Raw genomic sequence first — 19,863 nt, 5'->3', positions numbered from 1 at the left:
GTTCTGTTTGCAGGCGCCTGGGTCACAGTGGCCGCTCCCTGCCACCCACTGTGACAGAGTCGCCGCTGCCCGGGGGGTGAAGGTGAAGGCCCTCAGAACCCAAGCAGGACACTGTCGGCTGTGTCTAGACTAAAGGGCTGGGCTTCTCCCTGATTTCTTCTCCGATGGGCCCAAATGTGTTTGTGCTGCTACAGGAACTGTGTGACTCACGCACCCTCCTGACATATCCAGAATGTTTTAATAAAAATCACATTAAAAAAATAACAACATATCTTTTCTTCTGTAACCTACCTCTGACATGTATTTTACATGTGGTCAAAGGCCATTCTTCTTCACTCATTATGGATTTGGCAGGTCCTTGCGTGGCTTAAATGGTGGACACGCATGCTTGAAAGGATTATGGCTGCACACAGCAGCAAAGTCTACTTGTTGTGTATTTGATTGCCATTGCAATACGCATGCAAGACCTCAGAAAGTCTTAATTGCTGCGACACAGCCAGTTAGGTCTGTGCAGTTTCCCAGTCATTTGCTTCCCTTTGTTCAGTGCTTTGGGCTTGCAGCGGACATATTCTGATTTCACTGTTGACACTTTCTATCTTTATGAATTTATGATAGGTTAATAAGCTTCAGAGATGCAAGCTCACGACTTCTGTGTTTCTTGTGGGCAAGGGCAATGCCCAAGGCAAACTTTTCTTGAAAAGGAGGAGAGCAACGTTCACTGTGAATGAAAAGTTAAGCTTTCTGAGAAGAAACACTCATATTTTGCTGTTGAGTGCATTTTCTATACATAGCGGCTGTGTTATAAGGTCAGAGAGACTGGGAAGAACTTGACTTAGAGTTCTTAGATGGAACAAGTAATCAGGAAATCTTGACAAAGTTGCCTGTTTTGGTAATAACAAAACAAAATAGTGAGTTCTAAAATTATTTGGTCAAATATCCTTCTTAGACTTTTAGTAAAAATAGACAGTGGCTAAAAGACCCGGCCCATTCAGACACTTTGCACACTCTCTTTTTTCATCACTAGTCACCACCTGTTTCACCCAAGGAATGGTATATTTTATAAATAATGTGTTTTTACTTGGTTCCACTTAAGGAGTAGAGCTCCTCTTGATTTTATTTGATTTGAAATGTGTTGAGTTTCCAGTGACAGAGTTGGAAGAGCTTCCTTCCTGTAAGACTTTTATTCTCTCCCAACGCCTTGCCGGGAATACCGAATTTCAGTAGTGGAGAGCACCTGTTAAAGTTAGGGCTGAAGCTTTGAATATACAAAGTTCTGTGTTACTAATTTTATGTTTCTGTTTGGTATTTTCTGCACGTGAGTATTGCGTAGATACGCATTACATAGATACGACAGATTTGACCGAGACTTGTGCTGTGTAAAGCAGCTGCTGGACTCAGTTATTCCCTTTACTGTTGTCCAGTGGAACAGCGCCTCTGTGCAATGACTCGTTTTTGGGATGCTGAAAGATCTGGTCAACCGTGTTCCATGGAAATCTGTGTAATACAAGCAAACGTAGACCTTGCCTCTATAGGTGCTGCACAGGTAACATAACTGTATGTCGTTAAAGGATTAAAGACCATATTCTCTTTTTCTTCCCAGTAAGTTAAGATTGCTGGGAATTGCCTATTTTGATCATTTTTAGAAAGATGTGCTTACATAACCAGAATGTGCTGGTTTTGATCTCTCAGAATCACCCCTTCACCTCGTGTCTATATGATTATTTCTGCCATCATTACGGTGAGTTTCCGAAGGAAGAAAAGAGGATGCAGCATTCTTACAATATTTTCTACTTTTGTTGTTGTTGTTGTTGCATTTATTTATTTATTTATTTATTTGTTTGTTTGTTTTCCCTGAAATACAGCTCCTAACACATTAGGTCTAGCCCCTTTATTAATTTATTTTTTTCTTTTAATTAATTTTAAGACATTTTCGGTGTTATTATCGTTGAATGGAATGACATCTAGCAATGTTTTGAATGTTCTGTTAGTTCTTGTCAGCAAAGTGATAGCAGAGAACTGGCTAGGGTAAGTTACTAGATGTGCTTAAAAATCCACAGGTTGCGGTGCTTCACATTGTGGTACTTAGTCATGGGTGTTGGACCTGTAGTGTTGTCATGATGTAGCCTCTGTTAAGAATCCATGAATGAAATACAAATCTAAATGCCCAGTAGCATTGCTGAGGACTCCCATTGTCTATGGCAGCTATTAGTTGGTAGCGTTCACTTTGATAGTGTTCACATTGACAGTGAAGAAAAATAGATCAGATATTTTAAAGAATATTAGAAGGTGCTATAGAAACACAGGCCATGTGGTCAGAAAAGCCTGGGAGAGCTTTCATTTAGAGCACTAACTGTTCACCTGTGTCTAAACATTGACGTGTGATCAGTTCTGCCTGGGCTGCAACCAGGGCGTGAGTAGGGTGCAGCGTAGTGCTAACTCAAATCATGGCAAATCATTTTATGAATTCTGATACACTGGATAAACACAGTCCTGTGAATAGCAAAACATACGCACCTGTGCATTCCATTTTAATTAAGCAATTTGGGAATGGTTTTCAGGAGTGCCTAAAAAATAACTGATGTTTTTGGAGTATTTGTGTCTCCATTGTCAGTTGACTTAAAGACATTCTCAAATGGAATGTAGGGAGTTGCCATCAGATATTCAAATCAAACAATTGATTGCGTCTCTTTACCAGGTTCCTATAAGCCCCATCCTACCAGAGAAACAATCTCTGGCTTCCCAGTCGTGCCTTGTATGTGTCATCGCTCTTTGGCCGTGCATACATTTGGATCTATTTTCAAGAATGAGCCACAGAGAGAGTAAAATCTCATCAAAGATCTCTGACCAACAACTCCTTGAGACCTCCCTAAGAACTGTAATAGAATCACAGAATGACCCGGGTTGGAAGGGACTTCAAGGATCATGAAACTCCAACACCCCTGCCCGGCAGGGCCACCAATCTTCCATGTTTACTAGATTAGGTTGCCCAAGGCCCCATCCAACCTGGCCTTGAACACCTCCACCGACGGGTCATCCACAACATCCCTGGGAAGCCTTTTCCAGGACCTCACCACTCTCCTAGTAAAGAACTTACCCCTAACATCCAACCTAAATCCTCCATTTTTCCACTTAAAACCATTTCCCCTTGTCCTACTATTATCAGTCCTTTCAAAGAGTTTACTCCCTCCCTGTTTATAGGTACCCTTCAGGTACTGAAAGGCTGCAGTGAGGTCACCCTGCAGTCTTCTTTTCTCCAGGCTGAACAAGCCCAGCTCCCTCAGCCTGTCCTCATAGGACAGGTGCTCCAGCCCCCTGACCATCCTCATGGCCCTCCTCTGGACCCTCTCCAACAGCTCTATGTCTTTCTTGTACTGAGAGCTCCATACCTGGACACAGTATTGCAGATGGGGCCTCACAAGAGCAGAGTATAGAGGGACAATCTCCTCCCTATCCCTGCTGGCCACCCCTCTCCTGATGGAGCCTAGGATCCCATTTGCTTTCCAAACTGCAAGAGCACACTGCTGACTCATGTTAATTTTCTCATCTATCAGGACCCCCAGGTCTTTCTCTGCCGAGCTGCTCTCAAGGACTGCTCCCCCCAGTCTTTACAGGTGTCTGGGGTTCTTCCAGCCCAAGTGGAGAACTTTGCACTTTGCCATGTAGAACCTCATTAGGTTTACCCGGGCCCACCTTTCAAGCCTGTCAAGATCCCTCTGAATGGCATCCCTTCCTTCCTCCATGTCCACCACATCGCTCAGCTTGGTGTCATCAGCAAACTTGCTGTGAGCGCACTCCATTCCATCGTAGATGTCATTGATAGAGATGTTAAAGAAAACCGGTCTCAGGACAGATCCCTGGGGGATGCAACTTGTTACTGGCCCCCACCTGGACATAGAGCCATTGATCACCACCCTCTGTCTGCAGCCTTTCAACCACTTTCTTATCCATCAAGTGATTCTCCCATCAAATCCACATCCCTCCAAATTGGAGATGAGGATTCAGTGAGGGAACCGTGTTAAAGGCCTTGCTCAAGTCCAGGTAAATTACATCGGTCGCCTTCCCTTCGTCAATCAATGCCATCACTTCGTCATAGACAGACACAAGTAACCACTTCCATCAAAGTAGACCGATGCATTAGTTTCACAAGGAACAGGTTATTGTCTCCCACTATTATTATATCTTTTGTTGCTCTCTCTTTTGAAGGTATTTCAATGAAAACATAAAGAATCTGTTGGTTGAGTACACTGGATACATTACGTGTATTATATGCAGCCCAAAACAATTCTTCTTCACCAAAGAAGAAATCCCAGCCTGTGGTGTATGTATGTTGTATCATCACTCAAGGAAACCAAAACCTGGGGACTGAGAGAAAGGAGGCAATGCATCAGCCAACAGAGCCAAACTCAAAACAGGAATGGCACGCTTTCTTAAGATAGGTGTAGCAGGATGGTGTAGATGAAGAATAACAAGTTACGGACTGAGCATTAAACCTTTGTGAGCTTAAGCCGATAAAGGAGAAGGAGAATTCTTGGAATGGAACCTAGAACGGCAAACTGCCTTTATTCAATTGAAAGCAGCTCTAACGTTTCAAATCTCGAAAAGCCTTTTGACTGACACGTGCACGGAAGGTGTCACCCTGTTCTGGACGTGCTAAAAGAACACACTGGCTCATGGAAGATATTTCAGGCCCATGGGATATTTCTGCAGACAGCTGCATCAAGAAGGTGATGGGTGGCCATTGTATATACAAGAAGTGTTATCAGCTGTAGTGTTCATACAGGAACAACAGAGTAGTAGAGGATTCTGCTCCTCTACTCCGCTCTTGTGGGTATACTGCACCCAGTTCCGGGGCATCCATCACAAGGACATTGGAAGAGGGCCACGAAGATCATCAGAGGCTGCAACACCTCCTCTCTGCCAAAAGGCTGAGAATAAACTGGCTCCTCTGCCTGGAGATGGAGCCCGGGTGTACCTGAAGCAAGCCTAAAGGACTCATATGGGAAGCATAAAAATGACTTTGGTACAGAACTTAGTGGTTCAGGCACTCGACACACTGTAGCATCCCCAAAGCAGAACCACCACTCAGACCTGCTGCCATTGCAGCAATGCCATTGCATGAGTAGAGTACAGGCAGGCACTGGCCAAGCCCACAGCTGGCTGGTGGGGTGGTGTGGGAGGCAACTTTCATGCCATGAATGCAGTGACAGCCCCAAGGCCAGAAGCACCACCAGAACAGAGCTGCCCCTTCTATCACGGCCTTGACCTGTGGGCACTGGAGATACTGAGCCCCAGTGGAGCTGGGGCTGGAACCCAGCACTGCCTAGACCCAGGGATGGGAAGGAAGGTATGGGGGGATAGGTGCCTGGGAGAACACAACCCTGTGCTTCCAGCCCCAGGCACATGCTACCTTGTGAAAAGCGTACAAGAACCTCACTGAGAAATGTGTATAAGATCTTCAGTTTTTATTGTGCTGGCCTCTGAGGACCAGAGCTAACATGTGTTGGTCACGTTCGCCTACTTCTGCGGCATCTTTGGGGCTGGCTGTGGGCATTCTCAGCCTGACGTCCCCAGGTGCGGCTTTGCACCTGGGCTGGCCCTCGTCGCCTGGACTGGCTCCTGTGGTGTCTATGGAGCTGACCCCGGGATTCTGCAGGCCGACGTTCCACAGGGGAGCGGCTTCGTGTCTGGGCCTGCTGCCTGGTCTGTCTTCTGCGACCAGCCGCTGGGGAATGTCTTCCCTTGAATTGCCAGGTTTTGTTAATAGCAATTTACAAGCATTTTTTAGTTGATATCTTTGGGGGCTGCTAGCACTCCTGTTTCCCAACACAAAGTTCATCCAGCATAAATGCTAAAACAGTGTTGCCCCTTACTTGATGTTGCTTATGGTTTTTCTATTTTGTTTCTCTGAATTTTTTAATGAAAAATAGATCACTTGATTACTTGTGATATGATTTATGAGCCAGTGATAGGAAAATGTAAAATTCCGAACTGAAATGGAAAAAGAAACATTAACAAACTCTCCTAGCCATTTTAATAGATAAATATCCAGTCATTTGAAAGTAGATCTGGAACTTGTGTATATATTTTACATAAAAGAATCTTGCAAATTAGTGGTGGGGATGTAAAAGATTTAGTCTCGTGTTCCATAAATATACTTAAAATAACATTTTAATGAGCATTTACCATTTTGTAACATAGCTCTCAAGAAGGAAATCCATGTGTGCAGAATATAGCAAACAGTAAATAGAATTTATGCTTCACTGCAAAGTCCATTAAACCTGTCAAGCACCAGATAGATCTCTGGAGTTATAGTGTGGCCTGAGATGTCATCCCCTGTTGCAGACTATACAGGCTATACAGAGTGCAGTACAGAACTATCTCTGAGTACATTAAATCATCCAATACTCATGAAATAGATTGCTTCAGTGTTGGTGATGTTCTTTGATTTGTATTGACATGGATCATTAATATCTTGAAACATTTAGGAGCTAACAAAATTATTATATGAAAACTCAAAATCATGTCATAATATCAGTTTGTGAATAGGCATGTAGTAATTAATGGGAATTCAGACTGTAAAGCAGTTTTGTAATGTTACTCTTCCCGTTACAAAAGAACGGTGTTTAAAAACATGCTGTTTCCTTCAGTGGAATTCAACAGTCTATAATAAAGGACTGAAATTATTTGACTGAGTAATAGCATGTAATTGATAGCCAACATGATCATGTTGATAGTAAAAGCCAGATTAAACTACGTGTGCATTTGATAATGTAGGGTTTAGTCAGTGATTATTTTATGGCTGTTGATGAATTAGGACACAGTTACATTTTAATAATTTAGTACTGATAAATAAAGTTATGAGAACTTACAGTCATTTATCCTCTGTACAGTAGTATTTGTATTTGATTTTTCAACATTAAAATTATATCAACTTTATTAAGAGTTTTGTACACCATTGTTTTCATTAGAATAAGATTCCATTTCACTGAAATGGGAACATCTTTGGTTAAGGATCCAGGATGTGCAATGCAAATGTATGTGAAAACTAGACTTTACAGTGTAAAGAAATTACTAATCAGAATAACTGGAGTCGTACTATTTTGTAGGTTGCACAAATACTTCAAAACATTGGTGCAAACATTTCAGATGAATGATTTGAAGAAATATGGAAGCAAGCCTGTATGAAACAAGAAAAAGAAGAGGTATGTGTAGAAGATATCAGAAATATACTGTATGAGATGCATTCATCAGAATCAAAAGATAGTTGCTAAATCCAGTCTCTGAGCTCTGCATTTATTTAAATTGACATCAGTCATAATTCTGGTGCTAAATGCAATAAATATTTTCTGATATACGTGCTTACATAACTGGAATTCACTGCTTCTGGTCTTCCTGAATAGTGCTTTCACCAAGGATATATGTCCTCGCCTTGAAGGACAGGCTGGTCGGGTGGAACTCAGCAATGTTCGAGTACCTGAAGCAGGCCTACGGGACTCATATGGGAAGCATAAAAGATCTTTGGGACAGAACTTAGTGTTTCAGACACTCGACGCGCTGTAGCATCCCCAAAGCAGAACCACCACTCAGAGCTGCTGGCATTGCAGCAATGCAGGAGGGGAGCCCAGGCAGGCCCTGGCTCAGCCCGCAGCTGGCTGGTGGGGGAGTTAACTTGCATGCTCTGATTGCAGTGACAGCCCCAAGGCAAGAAGCACCACCAGAACAGGGCTGCCCCTGCTAGAACTGCCTTGGCTTGTGGGCACTGGAGATACTGAGCCCCAGTGGAGCTGGGGCTGGAACCCAGCACTGCCTAGACCCAGGGATGGGAAGGAAGGTATGGGGGGATAGGTGCCTGGGAGAAGACAACCCTGTGCTTCCAGTCCCAGATGCAAACTACCTTGTGAAAAGCATAGAATAACCACACTGAGAAATGTCTATGAGATCTTCAATTTTTATTGAGCTGGCCTCTGAGGACCAGAGTTAGCACAAGGGGATCACGTTTGCCTACTTCTGCGGCATCTTTGGGGCTGGCTGTGGGCATTCTCAGCCTGACGTCCCCAGGTGCGGCTTTGCACCTGGGCTGGCCCTCGTCGCCTGGACTGGCTCCTGTGGTGTCTATGGAGCTGGCCCCGGGATTCTGCAGGCCGATGTTCCACAGGGGAGCGGCTTCGTGTCTGGGCCTGCTGCCTGGTCTGTCCTCTGCGACCAGCCGCTGGGGAATCCGCTGATGGCCACAGTGCTCCCCTTCTGGTGTAGTGTTGGGAGCCACTCTCAGCCCTTGCAGCTGGTGCCTGGCTCCTCCTGGAGAGCCTCTGGGGATGGCTGTGGGAATCCAGGGCCTGAGAATGTATTGGAGAGCGGCTTCGTGTCCGAGTCCGCTCTCCCAGTCTGGACCTGCGGCAGCCAACTGCCAGGGAAGCCCTTGAGGACCGTGATGCCCTCTGCCTGAATGATGTTGTGGGGCATCTGTCAGCATGGCTGCTCCCATGGTAACCTCGGGGATGATTATGGATGTCTTCATCCATTTGGGCTGTCCCGGGCAGGCTGGACTGGCTGCCGCTCTCAGGAACCTGAGAACTGTGAACAGGCCCTGTTGCTGCCTGGCTGTCAATGCTGGAGCTGCTGCTCACCGGTAATGTGGATTCGTGGGATGGCAGCAGTCCACGCTGGCTGTCAGTGCTGGGGACGGTGACCTCTGAGTTGACACTCGAGGCTGTAAGCAGAGGCAGGAAAGTCAGCAGGATGAACCTCTTGCCCTGGTGTGGCCAGAGAGACTTTGGCCAGGCTGCCCCACATACCCACTTTCAGGCCTTGCCTGCCCCCCGCCTGGCTATTTGCTTCTTACCGGTGCCCACACCAGCACAGGCTTTGCACTCCCAAGCATCTGCGTCGTTGCTCAGGTAGGAGCAGTGCCGGTGAGTGCCTTCCGCAGCACAAGAGCTGCACAGGAGCAGCTCCCAGGGCCTGGAGAAACAAACGGGTTGTGTCTGTGAGGACAAAGGCAGCTGAGCCAAGGATGCTTGTTCCTACAGCCTGTGGTGAGGCTGAGATCCCATGCGTAGCCCCAGAGGGCTGCTGAGGTAACTCACCCCTCTCCCTCTGCCTGCTCCCTGCCTAGTGGGTAAATGCAATCACTGGCATCGCAGCGCTCGTGTCTCAATCCCAGCGATGCGTATGCGTTGTCATCCTCCCACATTGGCCCACTGCCAGAGAATGGAGAATACGTGATTAGATCCCGCTGCCCCTGGACTAAGGTTGACCCAGAGCAGAACTGTTCTTCTACCCCAATCCCATTTCCAGCTTCTCTGTGAGGCTGAGGGCAGCCAGGGTTCATGGGCAGCCAGGGACCCGGCCTGCCTGAGCACTCCATGGGCAGGCAGAGCTCTGGTACCCTCATGTTTCAAGAGCCGGCAAGAAAACACCAACCTGAGTGGGATTCGGATGCCCATGACAAGCATGTCGGATAGAAAGGCATCCGTATCTCTGCAGAGGGGGCACTGAAAGCAGTTGACGCCTGCACGGATGGCCTGTCCCTGTATCATAGCAGAAACACAGTCAGTGGGAGTGGGAGCAGGCTCGGGTGCTGTTGGCAGCCCGCTGCTTCTTGCCCGCTGTTTGAGGAGAGGGCTCCTACCTGGATGCAGGCCCGGTGGAACCAGGCGTGCTTGCAGGCTGGGCACACCAGTGTGAGGTAGGACTTCTTGTCCTCCACTGGCTCCATGCAGATAATGCAGTTGGTATTCTGCTCTGGAGCCGCCTCCGCAGCCTGCTTAGGGCTGTGCTGCTGGCAGAATGAACTGGGGGAAGACAGAAGGGACAAGCAAGGTGAGGAGAGCTGCAAGTGGGGCAGAAGAACAGGAAGGAGCCCTGGGCCTTGGCCCTGGCTCTGCAGGCTGCTGAGAGGTGTCACAGCAGGTTCCTCACTTTCTTGGCTTGTATTGAAAGCAGGGGTTGTAGGCTCAGGTGAGGCCTGGCAGCCCTTACCTGTACTCTCCAAAGTACTGGGTGACACATTCACCCTGCCGGGTACAGGACAGATGGAAACTCTGTTCACAGCCCGTCTCTGCACAGGTGATGGGGGCCCCCAGTTCGCCACAAATGAAGCAGTGCTGGAAGGAGCAGAGCAGCGTCATCAGGAGCAAGCTCAGGGCCTTTGCTGCTGGACCTCCTGCCTCTGGGCAGGGCTCAGGACACAGGATGCAGGCCGGGATGGCTTCCTCAGGACCAGGCTGAGCTTGAGGAGCCTCTCCTGGCCCAAATCAGCCTGCTCCAGTCAGGTCCTCACCTTGTGCCCCGCTTCCTGGATTACGCGTTGGACGTCTTCTGGGGTCACCTCTGCCGTTCTGTCGACAATTCTTGCCTGCTGGAAAAGGCCGTTGGAAAATGCCTGTTCAAGAGAAAAGAGCAGGATGGTGTGAGGACAGAAAGGAAGGAAGCATTGCTTGGAGGAAGACGAAAGGAGGGAGCCCCGGGGGAACTCACCATACAGAACGCATGAGCACATATCCCAAACTCCAGCTGCTTGGGCCCACAGATGTCCGGATCGGCATCGGTCTGGCCGCACAGCATGCATGCTGGAGAGGAGAGAGCAAAAGCAGTGAGCACGGTGCAGGGCCAGGTGTCCCTGAGGGCTGTCCCCAGGGGCCTGCACTGTGCCTGCCCTGCTGGATGAGGGATGGGGCTGAAGGCAGTGCAGGGAAACGGAGCATTGAGAGCCCATTGGTCCCAGCAGACAGCCCCAAGGCCAAGGAGCAGAGGGGCCCTGCCTGCAGTGGCTGGGGAGCCCCAGAGCACACCTGCCTACCCGCTTAGCCACAGGCTGAGCATCATAAGGCCTGTGCCTGGCAGCGTGGAGCTGCTAACAGGGATACTTGTCTCTCACCAGGTTCCCACAAGCGGGGAGCGTCCCGAATCCATGAGAACGTGGCGCGCATCGTCAGCGAGCACTTGCAGAGTTTCAGCTCCGGCAGCGCTGGGCTTTCTCCTCCGCACGCACCTCTGCCAACTCTGAGGGAGAAGCAGGATGAAGGTGAGTTTACAGCTCAGTCCTCTGAGGGGTGGGTGCCCTTCTCCCACTGTCAGCCTCAGGCAGCCCCTTCGTCCCTGCCCTCTCCGCACCTCACCAAGTCGCACTGAATCAGGGCCTGAGCTTGGCCACGGTTGTTCTGTTTGCAGGCGCCTGGGTCACAGTGGCCGCTCCCTGCCACCCACTGTGACAGAGTCGCCGCTGCCCGGGGGGTGAAGGTGAAGGCCCTCAGAACCCAAGCAGGACACTGTCAGCTGTGTCTAAACTAAAGGGCTGGGCTTCTCCCTGATTTCTGCTCCGATGGGCCCAAATGTGTTTGTGCTGCTACAGGAACTGTGTGACTCACGCACCCTCCTGACATATCCAGAATGTTTTAATAAAAATCACATTAAGAAAATAACAACATATCTTTTCTTCTGTAACCTACCTCTGACATGTATTTTACATGTGGTCAAAGGCCATTCTTCTTCACTCATTATGGATTTGGCAGGTCCTTGCATGGCTTAAATGGTGGACATGCATGCTTGAAAGGATTATGGCTGCACACAGCAGCAAAGTCTACTTGTTGTGTATTTGATTGCCATTGCAATACGCATGCAAGACCTCAGAAAGTCTTAATTGCTGCGACACAGCCAGTTAGGTCTGTGCAGTTTCCCAGTCATTTGCTTCCATTTGTTCAGTGCTTTGGGCTCGCAGCGGACATATTCTGATTTCACTGTTGACACTTTCTATCTTTATGAATTTATGATAGGTTAATAAGCTTCAGAGATGCAAGCTCACGACTTCTGTGTTTCTTGTGGGCAAGGGCAATGCCCAAGACAAACTTTTCTTGAAAAGGAGGAAAGCAACGTTCACTGTGAATGAAAAGTTAAGCTTTCTGAGAAGAAACACTCATATTTTGCTGTTGAGTGCATTTTCTATACATAGCGGCTGTGTTATAAGGTCAGAGAGACTGAGAAGAACTTGACTTAGAGTTCTTAGATGGAACAAGTAATCAGGAAATCTTGACAGAGTTGCATGTTTTGGTAAAAACAAAACAAAATAGTGAGTTCTAAAATTATTTGGTCAAATATCCTTCTTAGACTTTTAGTAAAAATAGACAGTGGCTAAAAGACCCGGCCCATTCAGACACTTTGCACACTCTCTTTTTTCATCACTAGTCACCACCTGTTTCACCCAAGGAATGGTATATTTTATAAATAATGTGTTTTTACTTGGTTCCACTTAAGGAGTAGAGCTCCTCTTGATTTTATTTGATTTGAAATGTGTTGAGTTTCCAGTGACAGAGTTGGAAGAGCTTCCTTTCTGTAAGACTTTTATTCTCTCCCAACGCCTTGCCGGGAATACCGAATTTCAGTAGTGGAGAGCACCTGTTAAAGTTAGGGCTGAAGCTTTGAATATACAAAGTTCTGTGTTACTAATTTTATGTTTCTGTTTGGTATTTTCTGCACGTGAGTATTGCGTAGATACGCATTACATAGATACGACAGATTTGACCGAGACTTGTGCTGTGTAAAGCAGCTGCTGGACTCAGTTATTCCCTTTACTGTTGTCCAGTGGAACAGCGCCTCTGTGCAATGACTCGTTTTTGGGATGCTGAAAGATCTGGTCAACCGTGTTCCATGGAAATCTGTGTAATACAAGCAAACGTAGACCTTGCCTCTATAGGTGCTGCACAGGTAACATAACTGTATGTCGTTAAAGGATTAAAGACCATATTCTCTTTTTCTTCCCAGTAAGTTAAGATTGCTGGGAATTGCCTATTTTGATCATTTTTAGAAAGATGTGCTTACATAACCAGAATGTGCTGGTTTTGATCTCTCAGAATCACCCCTTCACCTCGTGTCTATATGATTATTTCTGCCATCATTACGGTGAGTTTCCGAAGGAAGAAAAGAGGATGCAGCATTCTTACAATATTTTCTACTTTTGTTGTTGTTGTTGTTGCATTTATTTATTTATTTATTTGTTTGTTTGTTTGTTTTCCCTGAAATACAGCTCCTAACACATTAGGTCTAGCCCCTTTATTAATTTATTTTTTTCTTTTAATTAATTTTAAGACATTTTCGGTGTTATTATCGTTGAATGGAATGACATCTAGCAATGTTTTGAATGTTCTGTTAGTTCTTGTCAGCAAAGTGATAGCAGAGAACTGGCTAGGGTAAGTTACTAGATGTGCTTAAAAATCCACAGGTTGCGGTGCTTCACATTGTGGTACTTAGTCATGGGTGTTGGACCTGTAGTGTTGTCATGATGTAGCCTCTGTTAAGAATCCATGAATGAAATACAAATCTAAATGCCCAGTAGCATTGCTGAGGACTCCCATTGTCTATGGCAGCTATTAGTTGGTAGCGTTCACTTTGATAGTGTTCACATTGACAGTGAAGAAAAATAGATCAGATATTTTAAAGAATATTAGAAGGTGCTATAGAAACACAGGCCATGTGGTCAGAAAAGCCTGGGAGAGCTTTCATTTAGAGCACTAACTGTTCACCTGTGTCTAAACACTGACGTGTGATCAGTTCTGCCTGGGCTGCAACCAGGGCGTGAGTAGGGTGCAGCGTAGTGCTAACTCAAATCATGGCAAATCATTTTATGAATTCTGATACACTGGATAAACACAGTCCTGTGAATAGCAAAACATACGCACCTGTGCATTCCATTTTAATTAAGCAATTTGGGAATGGTTTTCAGGAGTGCCTAAAAAATAACTGATGTTTTTGGAGTATTTGTGTCTCCATTGTCAGTTGACTTAAAGACATTCTCAAATGGAATGTAGGGAGTTGCCATCAGATATTCAAATCAAACAATTGATTGCGTCTCTTTACCAGGTTCCTATAAGCCCCATCCTACCAGAGAAACAATCTCTGGCTTCCCAGTCGTGCCTTGTATGTGTCATCGCTCTTTGGCCGTGCATACATTTGGATCTATTTTCAAGAATGAGCCACAGAGAGAGTAAAATCTCATCAAAGATCTCTGACCAACAACTCCTTGAGTCCTCCCTAAGAACTGTAACAGAATCACAGAATCACAGAATGACCCGGGTTGGAAGGGACTTCAAGGATCATGAAACTCCAACACCCCTGCCCGGCAGGGCCACCAATCTTCCATGTTTACTAGATTAGGTTGCCCAAGGCCCCATCCAACCTGGCCTTGAACACCTCCACCGACGGGTCATCCACAACATCCCTGGGAAGCCTTTTCCAGGACCTCACCACTCTCCTAGTAAAGAACTTACCCCTAACATCCAACCTAAATCTTCCCTTTTTCCACTTAAAACCATTTCCCCTTGTCCTACTATTATCAGTCCTTTCAAAGAGTTTTCTCCCTCCCTGTTTATAGGTACCCTTCAGGTACTGAAAGGCTGCAGTGAGGTCACCCTGCAGTCTTCTTTTCTCCAGGCTGAACAAGCCCAGCTCCCTCAGCCTGTCCTCATAGGACAGGTGCTCCAGCCCCCTGACCATCCTCATGGCCCTCCTCTGGACCCTCTCCAACAGCTCTATGTCTTTCTTGTACTGAGAGCTCCATACCTGGACACAGTATTGCAGATGGGGCCTCACAAGAGCAGAGTAGAGAGGGACAATCACCTCCCTATCCCTGCTGGCCACCCCTCTCCTGATGGAGCCTAGGATCCCATTTGCTTTCCAAACTGCAAGAGCACACTGCTGACTCATGTTAATTTTCTCATCTATCAGGACCCCCAGGTCTTTCTCTGCCGAGCTGCTCTCAAGGACTGCTCCCCCCAGTCTTTACAGGTGTCTGGGGTTCTTCCAGCCCAAGTGGAGAACTTTGCACTTTGCCATGTAGAACCTCATTAGGTTTACCCGGGCCCACCTTTCAAGCCTGTCAAGGTCCCTCTGAATGGCATCCCTTCCTTCCTCCATGTCCACCACATCGCTCAGCTTGGTGTCATCAGCAAACTTGCTGTGAGCGCACTCCATTCCATCGTAGATGTCATTGATAGAGATGTTAAAGAAAACCGGTCTCAGGACAGATCCCTGGGGGATGCAACTTGTTACTGGCCCCCACCTGGACATAGAGCCATTGATCACCACCCTCTGTCTGCAGCCTTTCAACCACTTTCTTATCCATCAAGTGATTCTCCCATCAAATCCACATCCCTCCAAATTGGAGATGAGGATTCAGTGAGGGAACCGTGTTAAAGGCCTTGCTCAAGTCCAGGTAAATTACATCGGTCGCCTTCCCTTCGTCAATCAATGCCATCACTTCGTCATAGACAGACACAAGTAACCACTTCCATCAAAGTAGACCGATGCATTAGTTTCACAAGGAACAGGTTATTGTCTCCCACTATTATTATATCTTTTGTTGCTCTCTCTTTTGAAGGTATTTCAATGAAAACATAAAGAATCTGTTGGTTGAGTACACTGGATACATTACGTGTATTATATGCAGCCCAAAACAATTCTTCTTCACCAAAGAAGAAATCCCAGCCTGTGATGTATGTATGTATTTTGTATCATCACTCAAGGAAACCAAAACCTGGAAAGGAGAAGAGAGAAAGGAGGCAATGCATCAACCAACAGAGCCAAACTCAAAACAGGAATGGCACGCTTTCTTAAGATAGGTGTAGCAGGATGGTGTAGATGAAGAATAACAAGTTATGGACTGAGCATTAAACCTTTGTGAGCTTAAGCCGATAAAGGAGAAGGAGAATTCTTGGAATGGAACCTAGAACGGCAAACTGCCTTTATTCAATTGAAAGCAGCTCTAACGTTTCAAATCTCGAAAAGCCTTTTGACTGACACGTGCACGGAAGGTGTCACCCTGTTCTGGACGTGCTAAAAGAACACACTGGCTCATGGAAGATATTTCAGGCCCATGGGATATTTCTGCAGACAGCTGCATCAAGAAGGTGATGGGTGGCCATTGTATATACAAGAAGTGTTATCAGCTGTAGTGTTCATACAGGAACAACAGAGTAGTAGAGGATTCTGCTCCTCTACTCCGCTCTTGTGGGTATACTGCACCCAGTTCCGGGGCATCCATCACAAGGACATTGGAAGAGGGCCACGAAGATCATCAGAGGCTGCAACACCTCCTCTCTGCCAAAAGGCTGAGAATAAACTGGCTCCTCTGCCTGGAGACGGAGCCCGGGTGTACCTGAAGCAAGCCTAAAGGACTCATATGGGAAGCATAAAAATGACTTTGGTACAGAACTTAGTGGTTCAGGCACTCGACACACTGTAGCATCCCCAAAGCAGAACCACCACTCAGACCTGCTGCCATTGCAGCAATGCCATTGCATGAGCAGAGTACAAGCAGGCACTGGCCAAGCCCACAGCTGGCTGGTGGGGTGGTGTGGGAGGCAACTTTCATGCCATGAATGCAGTGACAGCCCCAAGGCCAGAAGCACCACCAGAACAGAGCTGCCCCTTCTATCACGGCCTTGACCTGTGGGCACTGGAGATACTGAGCCCCAGTGGAGCTGGGGCTGGAACCCAGCACTGCCTAGACCCAGGGATGGGAAGGAAGGTATGGGGGGATAGGTGCCTGGGAGAACACAACCCTGTGCTTCCAGCCCCAGGCACATGCTACCTTGTGAAAAGCGTACAAGAACCTCACTGAGAAATGTGTATAAGATCTTCAGTTTTTATTGTGCTGGCCTCTGAGGACCAGAGCTAACATGTGTTGGTCACGTTCGCCTACTTCTGCGGCATCTTTGGGGTTGGCTGTGGGCATTCTCAGCCTGACGTCCCCAGGTGCGGCTTTGCACCTGGGCTGGCCCTCGTCGCCTGGACTGGCTCCTGTGGTGTCTATGGAGCTGGCCCCGGGATTCTGCAGGCCGACGTTCCACAGGGGAGCGGCTTCGTGTCTGGGCCTGCTGCCTGGTCTGTCTTCTGCGACCAGCCGCTGGGGAATCCCCTGATGGTCGCAGTGCTCCCCTTCTGGTGTAGTGTTGGGAGCCACTCTCAGCCCTTGCAGCTGGTGCCTGGCTCCTCCGGGAGAGCCTCCGGGGATGGCTGTGGGAATCCAGGACCTGAGATTGTATTGGAGTGCGGCTTCGTGTCCGAGTCCGCTCACCCAGTCTTGACCTGCGGCTGCCAACTGCCAGGGAAGCCCTTGAGGACCGTGATGCCCTCTGCCTAGATGATGTTGTGGGTAATCTGTCAGCATGGCTGCTCCCATGGTAACCTCGGGGATGATTATGGATGTCTTCATCCATTTGGGCTGTCCCGGGCTGGCTGGACTGGCTGCCGCTCTCAGGCACCTGGGAACTGTGAACAGGCACTGTTGCCGCCTGGCTGGCAGTGCTGTAGCTGCTGCTCTCAGGAACTGTGGAGTCGTGGGATGGCAGCAGTCCATGGTGGCTGTCAGTGCTGGGGACGGTGACCTCTGAGTTGATATTGGAGGCTGTAAGCAGAGGCAGGAAGGTTAGCAGGATGGGCCTCTAGCCCTGGTGTGGCCAGAGAGTCTCTGGCCAGGCTGCCCCATGCACCCACTGTCAGGCCTTGCCTGCCCCCCGCCTGGCTATTTGCTTCTTACCGGTGCCCACACCAGCACAGGCTTTGCACTCCCAAGCATCTGCGTCATTGCTCAGGTAGGAGCAGCGCCGGTGAGTGCCTTCCGCAGCACAAGAGCTGCACAGGAGCAGCTCCCAGGGCCTGGAGAAACAAACGGGTTGTGTCTGTGAGGACAAAGGCAGCTGAGCCAAGGATGCTTGTTCCCATAGCCTGTGGTGAGGCTGAGATCCCATGCGTAGCCCCAGAGGGCTGCTGAGGTAACTCACCCCTCTCCCTCTGCCTGCTCCCTGCCTAGTGGGTAAAGGCAATCACTGGCATCGCAGCGCTCATGTCTCAATCCCAGCGATGCGTATGCGTTGTCATCCTCCCACGTTGGCCTGCTGCCAGAGAATGGAGAATACGTGATGAGCTCCCACTGCCCCTGGACTAAGGCTGACCCAGAGCAGCACTGTTCTTCTACCCCAATCCCATTTCTAGCTTCTCTGTAAGACTGAGGGCAGCCAGGGTTCATGGGCAGCCTAGGGCTTTGCCTGTGTGAGCACTCCCTGGGCAGGTGCAGCTCTGGTGCCCTCATGTCTCAAGAGCCAGAAGAAAAACACCAACCTGAGTGGGATTCGGGTGCCCATGACAAGCATGTCGGATAGAAAGGCATCCGTATCTCTGCAGAGGGGGCACTGAAAGCAGTTGACGCCTGCACGGATGGCCTGTCCCTGTAGCAGAAACACAGTCAGTGGGAGTGGGAGCAGACTCGGGTGCTGTTGGCAGCTCACTGCTTCTTGCCCACTGGTTGAGAAGAGGGCTCCTACCTGGATGCAGGCCCGGTGGAACCAAGCGTGCTTGCAGGCTGGGCACACCAGGGTGAGGTAGGACTTCTTGTCCTCCACTGGCTCCATGCAGATAATGCAGTTGGTATTCTGCTCTGGAGCCGCCTCCGCAGCCTGCTTAGGGCTGTGCTGCTGGCAGAATGAACTGGGGGAAGACAGAAGGGACAAGCAAGGTGAGGAGAGCTGCAAGGGGGGCAGAAGAACAGGAAGGAGCCCTGGGCCTTGGCCCTGGCTCTGCAGGCTGCTGAGAGGTGTCACAGCAGGTTCCTCACTTTCTTGGCTTGTATTGAAAGCAGGGGTTGTAGGCTCAGGTGAGGCCTGGCAGCCATTACCTGTACTCTCCAAAGTACTGGGTGACACATTCACCCTGCCGGGTACAGGACAGATGGAAACTCTGTTCACAGCCTGTCTCTGCACAGGTGATGGGGGCCCCCAGTTCGCCACAAATGAAGCAGTGCTGGAAGGAGCAGAGCAGCGTCATCAGGAGCAAGCTCAGGGCCTTTGCTGCTGGACCTCCTGCCTCTGGGCAGTGCTCAGGACACAGGATGCAGGCTGGGATTGCTTCCTCAACCAGGCTGAGCTTGAGGAGCCTCTCCTGGCCCAAACCAGCCTGCTCCAGTCAGGTCCTCACCTTGTGCTCCGCTTCCTGGATTACGCGTTGGACGTCTTCTGGGGTCACCTCTGCCGTTCTGTCGACAATTCTTGCCTGCTGGAAAAGGCCGTTGGAAAATGCCTGTTCAAGAGAAAAGAGCAGGATGGTGTGAGGACAGAAAGGAAGGAAGCATTGCTTGGAGGAAGGCGAAAGGAGGGAGCCCCGGGGGAACTCACCATACAGAACGCATGAGCACATATCCCAAACTCCAGCTGCTTGGGCCCACAGATGTCCGGATCGGCATAGGTCTGGCCGCACAGCATGCATGCTGGAGAGGAGAGAGCAAAAGCAGTGAGCACGGTGCAGGGCCAGGTGTCCCTGAGGGCTGTCCCCAGGGGCCTGCACTGTGCCTGCGCTGCTGGATGAGGGATGGGGCTGAAGGCAGTGCAGGGAAACGGAGCATTGAGAGCCCATTGGTCCCAGCAGGCAGCCACAGGCCAAGCGGGTCCCCCAAGGCCAAGGAGCAGAGGGGCCCTGCCTGCAGTGGCTGGGGAGTCCCAGAGCACACCTGCCTACCCGCTTAGCCACAGGCTGAGCATCATAAGGCCTGTGCCTGGCAGCGTGGTTGCTGCTAACAGGGATACTTGTCTCTCACCAGGTTCCCACAAGCGGGGAGCGTCCCGAATCCATGAGAACGTGGCGCGCATCGTCAGCGAGCACTTGCAGAGTTTCAGCTCCGGCAGCGCTGGGCTTTCTCCTCCGCACGCACCTCTGCCAACTCTGAGGGAGAAGCAGGATGAAGGTGAGTTTACAGCTCAGTCCTCTGAGGGGTGGGAGCCCTCCTCCCACTGTCAGCCTCAGGCAGCCCCTTCGTCCCTGCCCTCTCCGCACCTCACCAAGTCGCACTGAATCAGGGCCTGAGCTTGGGAACGGCTGTTC

The 19,863-nt window shown here is 49.0% G+C and overlaps 2 protein-coding genes across 2 annotated transcripts; both read right to left on the bottom strand.

The window, feature by feature from the left end:
• Positions 1–7,934: 7,934 nt before the first annotated feature.
• LOC146759798 (E3 ubiquitin-protein ligase PHF7-like) lies at positions 7,935–10,827 on the bottom strand. Its single transcript, XM_085509879.1, has 9 exons — positions 10,802–10,827; positions 10,480–10,759; positions 10,283–10,384; positions 9,982–10,106; positions 9,632–9,794; positions 9,424–9,530; positions 9,087–9,200; positions 8,843–8,961; positions 7,935–8,710 (listed from the first exon to the last, which is right to left on the bottom strand). The coding sequence occupies exons 1-9, from the start codon at positions 10,825–10,827 to the stop codon at positions 7,992–7,994; spliced, it is 1,755 nt and encodes a 584-aa protein (XP_085366005.1). The 3' UTR covers positions 7,935–7,991.
• A 5,795-nt stretch (positions 10,828–16,622) lies between these two features.
• On the bottom strand, positions 16,623–19,662 carry LOC107309484 (E3 ubiquitin-protein ligase PHF7-like). The gene is made up of 9 exons (XM_032442583.2): positions 19,580–19,662; positions 19,161–19,252; positions 18,964–19,065; positions 18,665–18,789; positions 18,315–18,477; positions 18,112–18,218; positions 17,775–17,888; positions 17,531–17,649; positions 16,623–17,398 (listed from the first exon to the last, which is right to left on the bottom strand). Exons 1-9 carry the CDS (start codon positions 19,629–19,631, stop codon positions 16,680–16,682), a joined length of 1,593 nt encoding a protein of 530 aa, XP_032298474.2. The 5' UTR covers positions 19,632–19,662; the 3' UTR covers positions 16,623–16,679.
• Positions 19,663–19,863: the final 201 nt, after the last annotated feature.

The sequence above is a fragment of the Coturnix japonica genome, chromosome 9 (assembly GCF_054131305.1).
Source record: "Coturnix japonica strain WE chromosome 9, WE-NBRP24, whole genome shotgun sequence".
NCBI classification, from domain to species: domain Eukaryota; kingdom Metazoa; phylum Chordata; class Aves; order Galliformes; family Phasianidae; genus Coturnix; species Coturnix japonica.
The sequence above is the reverse complement of the archived record's forward strand: the minus strand, read 5'-3'. Positions and strand labels throughout refer to the sequence as shown.